The following is a 14,520-nucleotide window of genomic DNA, read 5'->3' on the forward strand; positions in this document are numbered from 1 at the left end:
ATTTATAATGTGGCTGATGTTAGAGTCCGACAGCAAAAAGTAGTTTGGATAATATCGATTGACTCTTGATTGCTTTGGCCTGACCGGCAGGGTGAAAGTTGAAAGATCACTGAAGTCTGAAAACAGGAGGCACGTGCTATCTGAAAAGTTGTAAGTTAACCTCTAAGCATACACAGAACTTTTGAAAACAGCCGGAGGTGAAGCTCTTGGGGGGTTTGCTTCATGTAGATGCGTGACAGCCCGAGAGACACATTATCTTTGACGTAAAATACACCGTGCTCTCTAGCTAGCTGTCGTTAGCCGCATGCTAGTTGTTCAAACGTGTGTAAACGTCGAGTATGTTGAATCCTTAGAATCCTACAGACATAAAAAGACAGAAAATCCCAGCATTGGAGCACTTTCAAATATAGTATGTGAATGTTCATTTACTATAAACAAACAATAGCGTTCACACAGAAAGTAAATCATTACATACATAGTATACTGAATGTTTTCAATTAAAACAATCTGACCAACGCACAAGAAATATACAGTTAAGACAACTAATCAGCGAAAATATGTTTCTCAACTCCTAACCAGTGCATCTGTAATTAATCTTAGTTAATTCGACAGTTTCCACTTGTTAGAAGATTTGTAATGAATTAGTTATTTTTTGCACACACACACATCAATTTGGCTGCAAACAGGACACCGTGGAAACGGTGGTGGAGAGGAGGATGCTGAATAAACTATTTTCCATCATGGATAACACCGATCATCCTCTCCACCACATCCTCCAGGCCCAGGAGAGCACATTCTCCAATAGATTCAGACAGCTCCGCTGTCACAAGGACAGATTCAGGAAGTCATTCCTGCCATCAGCCATCAAAATTTACAATAACTCTCTGTAATAGTACAAAAAAAAAAAAATACTGCTCATTTGCACAATGCACATTTTCTACAGTATGACATTGCACTCCATTATGCCACTCCTTTATTATTGCACTTTTTTCTTTTCTTACTGTTGCACATTTTACATCTTATGTTTATAATACTGTTTGTATTGCTGCTTTGTTAAAACAATTTCCCCTTGGGGATGAATAAAGTATTTCTATTCTATTCTATTCTATTCTATTTGCATTTATTCCACTTCACTTGTCATTAAAAGGCACCATGTTTATAATATTTATTATGTAAAATTAAAAAAAATGAAAAGGACAAAGACATTGTTAAAAGTAATATGCATCATTACAAATCATCTACGATCCTTTCCTTCCCTATGCTGTGACTTTTTCCTCAGTTACCCATATTTCATTATAGCCTGTCTTTATCTTGCAGTCCAAACCTACCTTTTGCAACTGAAATCCAACCATACCTGCAGCTGGAGCAGCTGCAGCGATGGCGGCCATTTACTCAGGTATCCACCTAAAGCTGAAGAGTCCTCACACTCCATGGGAGGACAAGCTGAAGCTGGCTCGGTTTGCCTGGATCTCACCTCAGTGTCTGCTGCCCAACAAGGAACAGGTAATAGCTTGCGTTCTCACAGGATAATGATGACGACTAAGAATGCCATTTATCAGTCATAACTAAGTGCTGTCAGTGAGAGACTAAAGCCACTTTTCAATTATATAGTTCTAGCACGACTCTACTCGGTTTATTTTGCTTTTCCATTAGTGATAGTACCTGGTGCTTTTTTATTTGTTGTTACAGGAATAGTCATAAACATGACGTCTGACACAAAACATGTACTTAAAATGTTGAAATAAAAAGCATCTCTCCTTTATTTCATTTGTATGTTTGGAGCACATTGTTACATGTTACACGATTATTGGTGTGTGGTTTGAATGTGGAGACTCTCAATGTTAGTTGGGATTGGTTCCAGCTCAAATCTTACATGTCTGTCTTTGCTGCTACAGGTGTTGTTGGACTGGTGCACCCATGCTTTGACAGGATGGTACAATAAGAAAGTGGAGTATTCTCACAATGTACTGGAGGGCCTGTGGTGTTATCTCGATGACCTGCTTCACAGCCGGAAGCTCCACGCACATCTGAAGCAGGGCAAGACCGTCAGCCTGAGGCTCAACATGGCACAGGTGCTGCGTGAATGTGCTAAACAAATGCTGGGATTAGCCTTGGCCAAAACAGTGCTGTTTGTAATTCAAAGAACCATCATAATACATGAATATTTGTCCTCACTGACAACATGGCTGTCAAAAACAGCCATTTAACAGCATTTCTGACCAGATTATATTATATATATTGCTCACTCAAGAACATACAGTATTTTACTGATGGAGGCAGTAGTGGGTCAACCTGTGTTTTGTGATGTAAAAGTGCTGATTATCTCTCAGGACTTTGGTGAGTGGAGTGAGTGGTTTTTCAAACACTGGATATGAGAGCAGCTGAAAAGACTCTATCTTGTTAAATTAAGATTTTAGTGTACTGCTCTGATAGTTAATTTCAGTCAGGAGCCAGAGCTCCACAAACGGGTGATCCTCTGTGCTCGAGAGGTTGTGCTCTTTACTGTAAGTGCATTCATGAAGAGATGTGGAGAGGTAGGAGGGGAATGCTTATAGCATCACTGGACAGGAAGTTAACCCAAATTAAGATTAATGATCGCTGACTGCTGCTTTAAAATTCTTTTATTGTCTTTTCTCAAAATACATAAAGATCTGAATGTCCAACCTATATTTACTTACTATATAGTGCTATAAAGTGCTATATAAAAAAGTGAGATTGGAAAAAGGTCGTATTTTATATAAATATTTAGAGGAAGTTGGTGTCAAAGACGTCATCCTGTTTTGATACCTCCTCTTTCTTCCTTTATTTTTCTAGCTGTTGCTTGATCGACTTCAGGAGTGTGCACAAACTGGCTCCAAGTCCTTGCTGTGTGTGTCTACTATGCTGAGTGTGTGTCAGGGCATTGTGTCCTCTCCTGTGCTTTCTTCCGTCTTCATCACCAAGTATGAACTAATGGTTGACCTACTGGTCAAACTCTGCTCTCTGGCATGCAACGAGCTACAGCAGCCACTGCTCACAGAAACCACAATGACTGAGTCTACTACATGTCAAGACCAGGTGATGAGTGAGCACCTTCAAGCTCAACCTACTGCCAATACAGACTCTGTGGACACAAGCGAATTCCCTTCCAAACATGATGAAAAAATTCTATCATCTAATGTATTTGAACTGCTGCTTCAGGTGTTATCTTGTTATTTAGCAGTGCAGCGACAACAAGCGAATCCTAACAGAGTCTTTACCATGGTAACCAACCAGCTGCTCCAGCCGTTAGTCCTCCTCAGACACCTGCTTACCTCTGCTGACCTCTTACACACAAAATTGCGTCTTCGTCAGCAGCTGTGCAGAGACATCCGTGCCAAGATCGACTCCACCCTTCATTTCGCACTCTTCCCATCCGAGCACCTGACATCCTACAAGGAGGAGCTCCTTCCATCCAAAGACAATTCTGGGAAGCGTGGTGCAGGAGGAGCAAAAGGTCCCTTAAAACCAGTCACTGCCATACTTTCCAAACTGAGTGCACAGGTTCACTGTGAGCCACTGCTGCTTTACTCTGTGAAATCCAACACATTGTCCCTGCTGTTCAGGTTTTTCCTGGATAGCTATGGAAAAGGAAGAGCAGACAGTGAAGAAGAACAGAGGATGCTGTGTTACTATTTTCTTGTCAGATTAGTCCCAGCCTTGGATTTATGTATTGATGGCGACACAGTTTCACCTGCAGAAGCAGACAAGCCAGTGTCTGCATCCCAGGAGAAAAAGTCTCCCCCAGCCTCCCTTCAGTCTCCTCAGAGCTGGAGCCTGGCCCTGCTGGCTGTGGAGTCTCTGCTGAGCCAGGCTCTGTCAGCTAATATTTATAATGTAGCAGCAGACAGGATAAGACACAAAGAAGTCCAACTCAGCTTTTACAGATCCCTAGGACAAATACTCTTCAACCAGGCTCAGCCAAGGTAATAAATTCCTCCACCTAATGTGTTTGTCTGTCCTTCAAATTCCTGAAGACTTTTCTTTTCCTGTATAATTATTCATGTTAACAGGGTCATATTTTGTTTTGTTTTTCAGCATCCCAGCCTGGTACCGCTGTGTGAAGGTGCTGTTGAGTCTCAACCATCTGATTCTTGAACCAGACTTGGACCAACTGTTGTCTTCAGCCTGGGTTCATTCTGAATGTATGGATGCACGAGTGCAGCGGGCCAGACAGGTCAGACAGTAAATCCTAAATTTCACTGTGGGTACCTCATAATTTAATTTGAAGGGTTTAGCTGGAACAACATATTTTTGAGGTAACTAACTGAACAGAAGTAATTTACTCCCCTGAGTTGTATTATTTGCAGAACAAACTTAGAACACCAAAATAATTGGCTGAAACAAACATGACTGGGATTAAAGAGTCACACTGGACAGGAGCCATGATCAGCTGTTTATGAGTTCCTCTTCTAGCCCATTTTGATCAATACATTAGTAAATTCCTGTATTGAGTTATAATAATTTAGGAGAGAATCAATGCATCTCCACACTGTTAATGCAATAATGTTTGTATGAATTGTATGTTTATATGTGTATTCCATATACAAGATGAATATTGAATTAAAATGCTTTATTTGAGACGGGACGTTTTATCCCAACAGGTCATGGTGTGCAGTCTCCTCCAAACCTACACCAAGCTGCGTCAGCTTCCTCGCCTCTTCTCCGAGCTCCTGTCTGTGCTATGTCAACCTGCTCAGGAAGAACTGCGACCTCCTCTGCTGTCTGACATGGTATCTGACTCCCTGAGGACTTGTCTTCAAGAGACACCTCCGTCCCAGGGCCTAGAGATCTGCTCATTAGTGCTGGAGAGCATGAGGAGATGTATACTACCTGACCTTTTAAAGGCAGAGAAGAGTGAAATTGTTGGAGGACGAGATCAAGAAGGAGAAAGAAGGAAAGTTAACATGAACCAAAAGAGGCAAGATGCATCTCTGAAGCTCCTGTCTCTTAGCCAGCTCCTTCATGCTGCTTTGTTTAACCTAAAGACTCTAGACAATGCATCTCCCCTTCCTTTAGTCAGACAGGGTCAAGCCCTGATGAAGCAAATGCAGGAGGTGGTGAATGACTTACTGCAACTGTTGTCGGCGGAAGATCCGCCTGGTAAAACAAAGATAAACTCAAGTCAGAAGATGCCAAAGAAAGGCAAAAAATGTCTGGAACACAAAGAGACAGAGATGGTCTCAGTGTGGGAACAGAAGACCCAGGAGGCTACTCTTCTCCTCAGGTACACCTGGGTGGAAGTGGACACGCTTTTTAATCTCCACTGCAGTAAATACACATCTGACCAGAAAAGTAAAACTGAGGATGAAGCCATTTCCAATGATCCAATGATGACTCACCTTGAGAGTCTCTTATCTGGAGACATCTTACCAGCACGACTCCTTCCCTCTCCCTCCAGCAGCCCCATGAGCTGCTTTTTGTACAAAATGCTCACGCTACAACAGATGAAGAAGATTTTGTTATACAGTACGTTGCTCAGTGAACCGAGCATTGCTGCATTGCTGAACACAGCAGTCCAGTTTATTTTATCTAAACTGAAGCTCGAGGTGAGTCTAGATGGACAGCAGGTGTGGGATGGGCAGATAAGCAGTGTGAACTCCAACTCCTATGTTGTTGCACACTGGCATCTTGTCACATCCAATCTGCCTTTGGTTGCTCCTTACCTGAGCAGAGAAGACATGGACTGTGTTGCGGATTTTTTAGTCAGTTCAGTACTCGGCAGACAAACAGACCTGGACCGGCCGTCCAGCTCTCTCACTGTGTCCCTTATTACTTCTCAGCTTCTCCAAAGTCCAATTCTTGCAGAGTTACCTTCAGTTTTCTCTGCGACAGTTTGTTCCCTAATACAGAGAATTCGAGATGTTCTCATGGTGGCTCATAAGCACAAGGTTTGTGCTTCATTCCCAGAGTTTCATGGGGCCAGTCAGCCTCTTTCCACACCAGTAAAGGATGAGAGCATAGTTGAGGATATCTTATCTTCCTCTAAGACTGGAGAGGTGTTTGTTTCACTCACTGACACACAGACAAAGGAGCTGATTAACCTAGTTCAAATCTTAATGAGTGTAAACCCAGATGGTATGAACTCTGAGGATCTGTCCTCTGTTTTCCTCCTCCTCTTCTTCATGCTCACCTCCTGCTCCTGTCTGTCAGACCCAACGGTTAATGATCATTGTGACTCTGGAGATGATGTTGTGTTCCTGGTGAGCCTGCTCAAGATGCTGACCATTCTTGTGGAGAGCCGAAACTTAAAAAGTGTTTTGAAGGTAATTCATGGAGGGACGCTGCTGCAGGCTGCTGTGTCGTCTCTCCTCTGGCATAGTAGCAATGGAAGATTTCAAGCCACATCCAACCCTGATTGGTTGGATTTAATCAAAGCAGTGCAAGCCTTCATCATGTCCTTGACTGAGTTGATTGTAACCAGAGGAAGCAGTCTTGTGCTCAACCTGGAACAGTTTGTCTCATTTTTTACCAGTAAGGAAAAGCCAGATTCAGGAGAATCTATTTCATCTGTTCATCTTGAGCTTGCATCACTAACGTGTTTGGCCCAGACGTTGAACTCTAACCTGGGAAGAAGTAAATCAATGGATCAAACTTTCACCCAAATGATCTCTAGAGTGATTGCAACACTGGGACCAGCTGTTGAGTCCGTCCTCAGACTCCAGACTTTGAGCAAAGAAGCCACTAATCCAGCAAGTGTCCTTGGTCAGGCCTTTGTGGTAGATGTTGTAACTGTCATGCTCCACTGTGAGGTGTCCTCACTGTCCGTGAACACCAGGAGCACTCTGGATCACATAACCCTGTATCAGGGCTTGTGTCAGCATATCCTCAGAGATCTTAGCTCTTCCCTCGGGTCCGTGGATGCACTGGTTTCTTCTCTTCACTTCCTGTCCACTTTCTACAAAGCAGTGGAGAGGACGAGGGGAGATGGGGAAGATGGAGGAAAGATGCTGGAGGAACTATACATTCAAATCCTGCAGGGAGTACGCAGCCTGTTGACAGGTACATAGTTAACTATTTTGTAGTGGTGTTTGAATCTTATGTTGTAAGTCATAGTTACTAACCAAGCATCTGCCCATCATGTCTTAATCAGTTCATTACTTCATTAATCCTTTACTGAATTAAAAAAGAAACTGCCGAACAGGCGATTATATACTGAATCTTGAATCTTGACAGTGAGTGTTGTGTGATGTAAAAATTTCTCCAGGAGGGGGCGTATTCTGCCAAAAAATGTAAAACTTTATTTCAAATGTCATAAATGTACAGACCAGGCATCATCCTTATCTCATCAAGAGGCATATACTCTACATAAAGCTGGGCAGTAGGGCCAAAAATGTTACATGATAAAGTGTCAGATGAATAAAGATTAGGTTTAAACACCACTTATTGCTAGGAATTACTATTGCAACAACACATCATCAGTAGGGTAAAACTAACCTGTCTCAGTCTAAGTCCTGCTCACATTCCCTATTAGTTGGTGAACAGATTTTCATGTATATTTTGAAGATTGTAGTGTAGCAATTTTTATGTAAACTTGTTTTTGTTCTGTGCTGTAATCATATAAGACATTCAATTTCTATATCTGTAATTTTTAAACAATATTTCTTTGCATTGTCATTTATTTCTCTTTTCTGCAATGAACTGAAATGGGCCCTTAGCTCCTCGTCTGTCTGCAGAAGACATCTGTGAGCTGGAGTCAGCCGTGCAGGAGCTCCTGTGCAACCTGTTGGAAAAGAGTACAACCGATCAGTTGACATTGCTGTTGGTGATCATCAGAGAAGGACTGAATGCTGGAAAGCTGAGAGCCGGAAATAACAGGGTGAGGCCATGTGCTGTCTTCAGCACTTTGTTGTTTCTTGTTTAAAGAGAATCTGGCCTAATCTTTTCACTCTTCTGTGCTTTAGGAGGTGCTGTGTGCAGTCACCATCATTAAGCTGCTCTTCTGTTGTCAGTTACCTGAGACCTGCTCTAAAGCTCTGTGGCTCATTGCACCAGAGATTATATCTGCTTTGGTGGTGAGTGGCAAAACCACACACATTCAAACAAATGCACACAAAGGCGTATGTAGCATATTTTCATAATCTGTTCATATGTCAGTAAATTCTTCTAATTTAATTATTTGATCCATAAAATATCAGACATACGGCGTATTACAATGTTTCTTTTTTTAACTACTTTACTTACTTTTACTTAATAGTTGTGTGTGTGTGTGTGTGTGTGCGCGCGCGTATGTATATATGTGTATATGTGCACTGACTCACTTTTAAGCCGTCGATAAATCTAACAGCTGTGAAAAATTCTGATTCTTTTAGGTTCTATTGATACACATTACTTCTAAGAAAACTAGACTTAATATGTGTCTCTTAACTGTGTGTATGTGTGTGTGTTTTCTCTGTGTTAACAGTTCCTAGTTAGGATGTGCAGTCAGGACGCCTCCCTGACACTTCCCTTTACGGTTCCCGCAGTGACGTCTATGACGTCACTCCTGCGTCAGGGGGAGGGGCTAATCTCCAACCCCCATCATGTGATCTTGGTGCTCGGTGCACTGCAGTCGGTGACCCTGGACCACTTGTCGCCCCACGCCTACAAGTCGACATTCAACACTGTTCACGAGTCACTGTTTGCTATCATTCAGTGTCATCCTCAGGTACGTCGATTCTGATGGATGTGTGAGCTCAGTGACACATGGCCATGACCAGGGACAAGACACAACTGTGCTTGAGGGAAATGCTCACAGTTTATTGCATTTTTGGTAACAAATCAATCAGCTTCCCATGACCACTGTGGTTTTGATGTTACAAGGAAAAAGTATTTCAATTCTGTAGTAAATTTTTCCAGTATGACATTTTTAAATTGACAGTAGACAACGCAATAAAACCTGCCAAATTAAGCCACATTATTTGGTGACATCAAGGAAACATGCATCAAATGTTGTATAATTTGTATTATTTGTAGCATGATATCAAATTCATGAGGGTTTGGAGATGCAGAGTTTAAGGGAGATATTGGGATTGGGTCAATCCCTATAATCTGTGCTGTCCAGCCCAAAGTATGCTCCAGAGGAATGAAGCTTTTCACCACGAAATATTGCAGCTCATCAGTGTCATGCCACAGCTGCATGAAAAACCTTCAGCTTTAACTCAACACTTTTCAAAACCCTTTTTTTCCTTAAAGTTTACAAGTAGTTTGACTTCTAAAAGTTAATTCACATTCTAGTCTACTTGTGGCCTTTTGTTTTCCTGGTGTTTATGTGATAATTTCTCTGTTTTTCTCTGTCGGAACTGTTGTCAAACAGAGTGCACCTAAAACAGGGCAGCTGTGTTGAATAAAATAGAGCAAGAAGCAGCTAATTGTTTTCGTGTGTGTGTGTGTGTGTGTGTGTGTGTGTCACACAAGACAAAAGAATAGATGAAAGTAAAATTCAGAGGAGGAAGATAAAATTCAGAGGAGGAAGCAAATGAAGGGTGATTTATAGACGAGTGACGTGAAAATAAGGGATTAGGAGATGAGGGGAGAAGCAGGGACAAGATGTGGTAGGAATGTTGTATGTGTGAAAATGTTCAGGATAATTTAGGTTAGAGAGAGAGAGGGAGAGTGGCGAGCTGGAGGAGTGATGGAACAAGGAGGGGCAGAGGAGGTAGTGCAGCTGGCACACAATGTTAGGTTGGCATGGAGCAAGTTTCAGTCAATGGAAACCATTAGTGAGCTTCAGGCAGAAGTGGCGACGTCTCCCAGCTCTCTTTAATCCTCTCCTCATCCCTCTTTCTGTCCACAATAGGGACAGAGGTAGAGACAGAAATGCAAACACAGCTCATGAGGGGATCAAACTTTACATTAGTTATCTACATATACATATATAAATATATATGACACTCAAACTATTTAAGCTGAAGACATGTTTTTAACGACCAGTGCCTCATTATAGGCTATAGTATTTCACCACATTCATTTAAACATATGTCTTATTTGTTCTTGGGATATAAAATTGAAATCTAAAATATGTCTATTTTTTGTTATTCACATAGTATAGCATAAATATATTTCTAGTCTATTCATGTCTACTGTTTAAGTGACTGTAGTTGTATAACCCTAACCCTGTACCCTGTACACTTAACTGAACTTTTTTCCTTTTTTTTTCAAACATAATCATTATGGTTTGTATGTATTTTTGCAGGTTTTACCAGTTGAAACAGCGAAAGTTGCCAAAACTAACAGTCTAACATGTCTTAAAATGCCTCCTAAACTAGTAACTGATCTAAAAAGTTTTGTTTTGTGTGCTTATGTGTAGGTGTTGTTGAACGCAGCTCCCTCCTTCTTAAATGTCTTCTACCGTCTGGTGGTGTCCATCATGCAGGAAGGCCGGCAGAAAGGAGACAGTGACACAGGTAACATCTGCAGGATCAGACAGTGGAGATGTTATTTAATAACTGAAGAAATATGTTTTCCGTGAAGTTTATAAAACTCAGATTTTGTGAATTATTATCTGATTTTACCTTAAAGCTGCAGTTGTCAGAATTGCTGCTGCTCATTTTTGTTGAATACTAGTTTTAAGGTTGGAGGCTCTCAGTCCTGAGCCCCTCCCACCAGATGAGCACAAACAGACACACATGCACTTCATATGCAACAAATGGCCTGATGCTATGGCTCTATCACTTTCATACTAAATCTTTGTTCTCTTTAGGTTCAGATAGTGACGTGTATCTCCAGTGCTCCAGACTGATTGAGAGGATGTACTCTCACATCGCTGTATCAGCAGAGACCTTCACTACGCTGTCAGCCTTCATGGTGGCTCAGTATGTCACAGAACTGCAGAAGGTACACACACACACACACACATATATATATATATATACACACACAGACCAGCCCTTTTGAAGTTTTGTCACAAAATGAGATGTAGCCCAAAGTCTTACAAAGGTCTAACAAAGATGCTCACAAAGATACAGTAGCAGGTGTTAAGATACTGCATTGACTTCCATTTATTTGAACAGCCTAAACAACCAGTTAATGCTTAACCTAACCACAAGTCCAATTCCTGTTACCTTTTCCAGAAATGAAGTTCAACTACTACTTTCTAATGTAATTTGGACACCACCGCTCCCCCATTACTACACAAACATCATGGTTTTCTGTACAGATAAGCACTCATCCGTATGTGTGTTTGTACACAGGTATTTATGAGACCGATGCAGTGAGATGCAGTTCACTTGTCTCTGTGGGCACTATACTGTATACCTGCAGAGAGTGGAGTCTCACTCGTACAGTAGGCTTGCATGTTGTGCTCACTGCTGTGCGCTGCAGCTGACACTGTCAGTTGGTAGAGCAGGAAGCATACATGCATATATCGCATTCAAACACATAATAACAATTTGAACACAAACTTTTAAACCTGGTCCCACTGAGACAGAGCCTTATCGAACTGTTATGTGTCCAAACTTTTAATCCCACCTTCAAAATAAATTCAGTCAGTCAGTCAGTCATCATCTAACCGCTTTATCCTCCACCAGAGGGTCGCGGGGGGTGCTGTGCCAATCTCAGCTACATCGGGCGATAGGCGGGGTACACCCTGGACAGTTCGCCAGTCCATCGCAGGGCCACACACAACTAGAGACAAACAACCATTCACTCTCACACTCACTCCTACGGTCAATTTAGAGTGTCCAATTTACCTAATCCCCACATTGCATGTTTTTGGACTGTGGGAGGAAGCCGGAGAACCCGGAGAGAACCCACGCACACACGGGGAGAACATGCAAACTCCATGCAGAAAGGCCCTTGTTCCAACTGGGGCTCGAACCCGGGTCTTCTCGCTGCAAGGCGAGAGTGCTAACCACTACACCACCGTGTGGCCCCAAAATAAATTCAATTTTATTTAATTTTTTTAAAGGTGACAGCCCTACCTAAAATGAATCAGTTCTTTCAAAATTAGGTTGTGTCTCAGTGGGACCAGGTTTTGGTGTCCATGAAAACTATTGGTCCTGATAGTGTTTATGCCAGAAAGGGTCCCAAAGAGGAAACAAATACAAGTACACACACTAAGTCTAAACCCTTAATCAGCGAAGATGAATTAGAAAATGTGGAGCAGCTTACATGTCAGTACTTGGGTCTAAGAGTTCTCACAGAGTGCTCCAAGTGCTCACGCACGCACGCACACTCAAACACCGTACATATCTCAGCTGAGCCTTTGATCCTGCCACTTTCTGTGGTTGTTCACACTGAGCTAGAGTGATAGAGTGGCGCGTAGTGACAGAGACACTGACGCACAGAAGCCGTGATGGTAAGTGTTCACACTCCTCAGTGAGCAGGTCCAGAGTTACTGTAACTCACTGTGCTGGAGGTTTGAGGTTGGATGTTCCCTCAGAGCAGTGAGTCACGTCTGGTCGCTGCGACCACACTGCATTTAACGTGATGCCAACCTGACTCAGCAGTCTCCAGCAGAGTCAGCCAGCCGGATGGACAGACAGACAGGCAGGCAGGTAGGCAGACAGACTTAATGCAGACAAAGGTGTTTGGGATACTTTTTATCTTTTGTGTAAGTCATTACATATTCCTAAAATTGGATTTGTGTACTGTTTTAGATTTAAATTTAGACTTAGACTAGATGGGCCTCTTAGTAAGTCAGAGTTAATTTATACGTCTCTGTGTCAGAACTGTTTCTCATGGCACTGAGCCTGAGCTGAACTTTCCATGCTGCAGCAAAGTGTTTCTAAACCACAGTGTAGCTTTAGGTTTAAACCAAAAAGTTAACATTTTGTGCTTGAACAAAGATGTGTTTTATGTAACAGATACATACATGGTTCATCTTCAGATTCATCTGACTGTCTTTTCACCCTGTTTTGAATTCCTGTCTTCTGGGCGACTGTCTTTTAAGCTTTTTTTTTTTTTAATTCACCTCTGCAGGTGACTCTGCGACCGGACATTAAGCTGCATCTCACGGAGGGGATCTATCAGATTCTGGACTTGTGTGCGGAGCATGATATCAAGTTTCTGATGGGCGGACTTCAGACGGGAGTGAGAGAGGTTTTCAATGAGCTGTATGGCAGCTACACACACTACCACAAAGCACGGAGGCAAGGAGAGGACAAGTACACCGTTTGATCTGCCACAATATTGTCTGCAATGGTGTGTTCAAATCCTTCTCCAAGTGGTTGACTTTAGTCACACCCTGCCTGCATCATAAATATGCAGCACACAGCTGCTATGCATTCACACAGAGGATGGAGTCAGATCTGGAAACTGAGGTTTTCCTCTTGCTGCAACCGCAGCAAATGATCTGTATAATATTATGTATAACAATTGGTTTAATTGAGATGTGATTTCCATTTAACAGAAAAGCTGGGAAAAAACTATGTCTAAATTGTACTTGTGTGTTGGTTTTATTTTGTATTTTGCCAAAAATACATTTAAAAATATCATTTTTAATTAAATCCGCTCAGCCCTATTAAGTTGTCTTTTGTCCTCTATTGTCTTTTTGTCCACTTAGGATTGTTTTCAGATGTGTATATCTGCCTTAATTTGAGTCCAGAAAGTGATGGAGGAGATTAGAGTTGAAAATGTGTTAATATTAATATTAATATAAATATATAAATATTATTTTTTTAATAAACAGGAACTTTCACATGGCTTTTCACCTCCACCATTAAAAACACACTTTTTAATGGTATTTTAGATATTTGAGGAGGTTTTTCCTCTCTGAAACACTTTCTGGTGTCTATTATCTTGACCCTCTATTTGGATGCAGTTTTGATGAGAAGCTATACTGTGTATTTGTGTGTGTAAGTGTGCCGTAGTTGCTCCAGCAGGATAGAAAATGTATGATGCTGCCATCCTTCCAACATCAGTAGCTCTGTGGATTTACTGCTTGTGCTGAAGCCTCAAGGTCAAACTCAGATGCTGACACAGACTCTTAATCGAATGAATGGAAAACTCAATGAAGGTGCAAAAATACCATAAATCTGTCATTGTGGGAGGCCCCTGGTACAAACTCTTAATGAGACACTGCATTTCACTGCAATATTACCAAGTCCCAACATACATTATCTCAAGGCACTGTACATAGACATTATTGAGAGCAGAGAAACCCAACAATTCACACAATGAGCAAACTCTCCAGTTGACAGTTGACTGAGCAAATGTACACATCGTACATTTGGAAATGTACACATGGTACCTTGAAGGAATACCCAAGCAAATGGAGGGAAAAACAAACCATAAAATAAAGTCTGCTCATATGGAATACAAAACAATACAGCACCAGCTGCTACACACTTACTGAACTGTGACTAAACAGTTGTTTTGAGCTCAGATACTATCAGAAAAGCTGTGGCCGTTAAATAAGAAGGGATTGTCCACTGGAATGTTGTACAGGCAAACAGGCTGTAGCATCAACAAAGTAACTGAGATATGCATGGAAACGACATTTAACATAAAGTCATTGAGTTTAGTTGGAGTTCAGGACAGTAATAGTGTTACTGTCTTGTAGAATATTTTTGCTTTGGTTTT

The 14,520-nt window shown here is 41.7% G+C and overlaps 1 protein-coding gene across 2 annotated transcripts; it reads left to right on the forward strand.

The window, feature by feature from the left end:
• The first annotated feature begins 2 nt into the window (after positions 1–2).
• Positions 3–13,448, forward strand: urb2 (URB2 ribosome biogenesis homolog). Of its 2 annotated transcripts, none has more exons than XM_044030906.1 (12): positions 3–150; positions 1,318–1,503; positions 1,896–2,072; positions 2,815–3,944; positions 4,057–4,195; positions 4,623–7,020; positions 7,677–7,837; positions 7,923–8,033; positions 8,423–8,665; positions 10,307–10,403; positions 10,700–10,833; positions 12,919–13,448. In XM_044030906.1, the coding sequence occupies exons 2-12, from the start codon at positions 1,378–1,380 to the stop codon at positions 13,114–13,116; spliced, it is 4,914 nt and encodes a 1,637-aa protein (XP_043886841.1). In that variant the 5' UTR covers positions 3–150; positions 1,318–1,377; the 3' UTR covers positions 13,117–13,448. The 2 variants fall into 2 exon arrangements, with proteins under 2 accessions (XP_043886841.1, XP_043886842.1); XM_044030907.1 differs by having other exon boundaries at positions 7,695–7,837.
• The last annotated feature ends 1,072 nt before the right edge of the window (positions 13,449–14,520 follow it).

This window comes from Solea senegalensis, linkage group LG7 (genome assembly GCF_019176455.1).
Source record: "Solea senegalensis isolate Sse05_10M linkage group LG7, IFAPA_SoseM_1, whole genome shotgun sequence".
Taxonomy (NCBI): Eukaryota; Metazoa; Chordata; class Actinopteri; order Pleuronectiformes; family Soleidae; genus Solea; species Solea senegalensis.

Coding starts and splice junctions, on each gene's coding strand:
- urb2 (XM_044030906.1), top strand. CDS start 1,378: ATGGCGGCCATTTACTCAGGTATCCACCTAAAGCTGAAGAGTCCTCAC. Junction 8,034..8,422: donor AGATTATATCTGCTTTGGTG/GTGAGTGGCAAA, acceptor CTGTGTTAACAG/TTCCTAGTTAGGATGTGCAG. Junction 10,404..10,699: donor GAAAGGAGACAGTGACACAG/GTAACATCTGCA, acceptor TGTTCTCTTTAG/GTTCAGATAGTGACGTGTAT.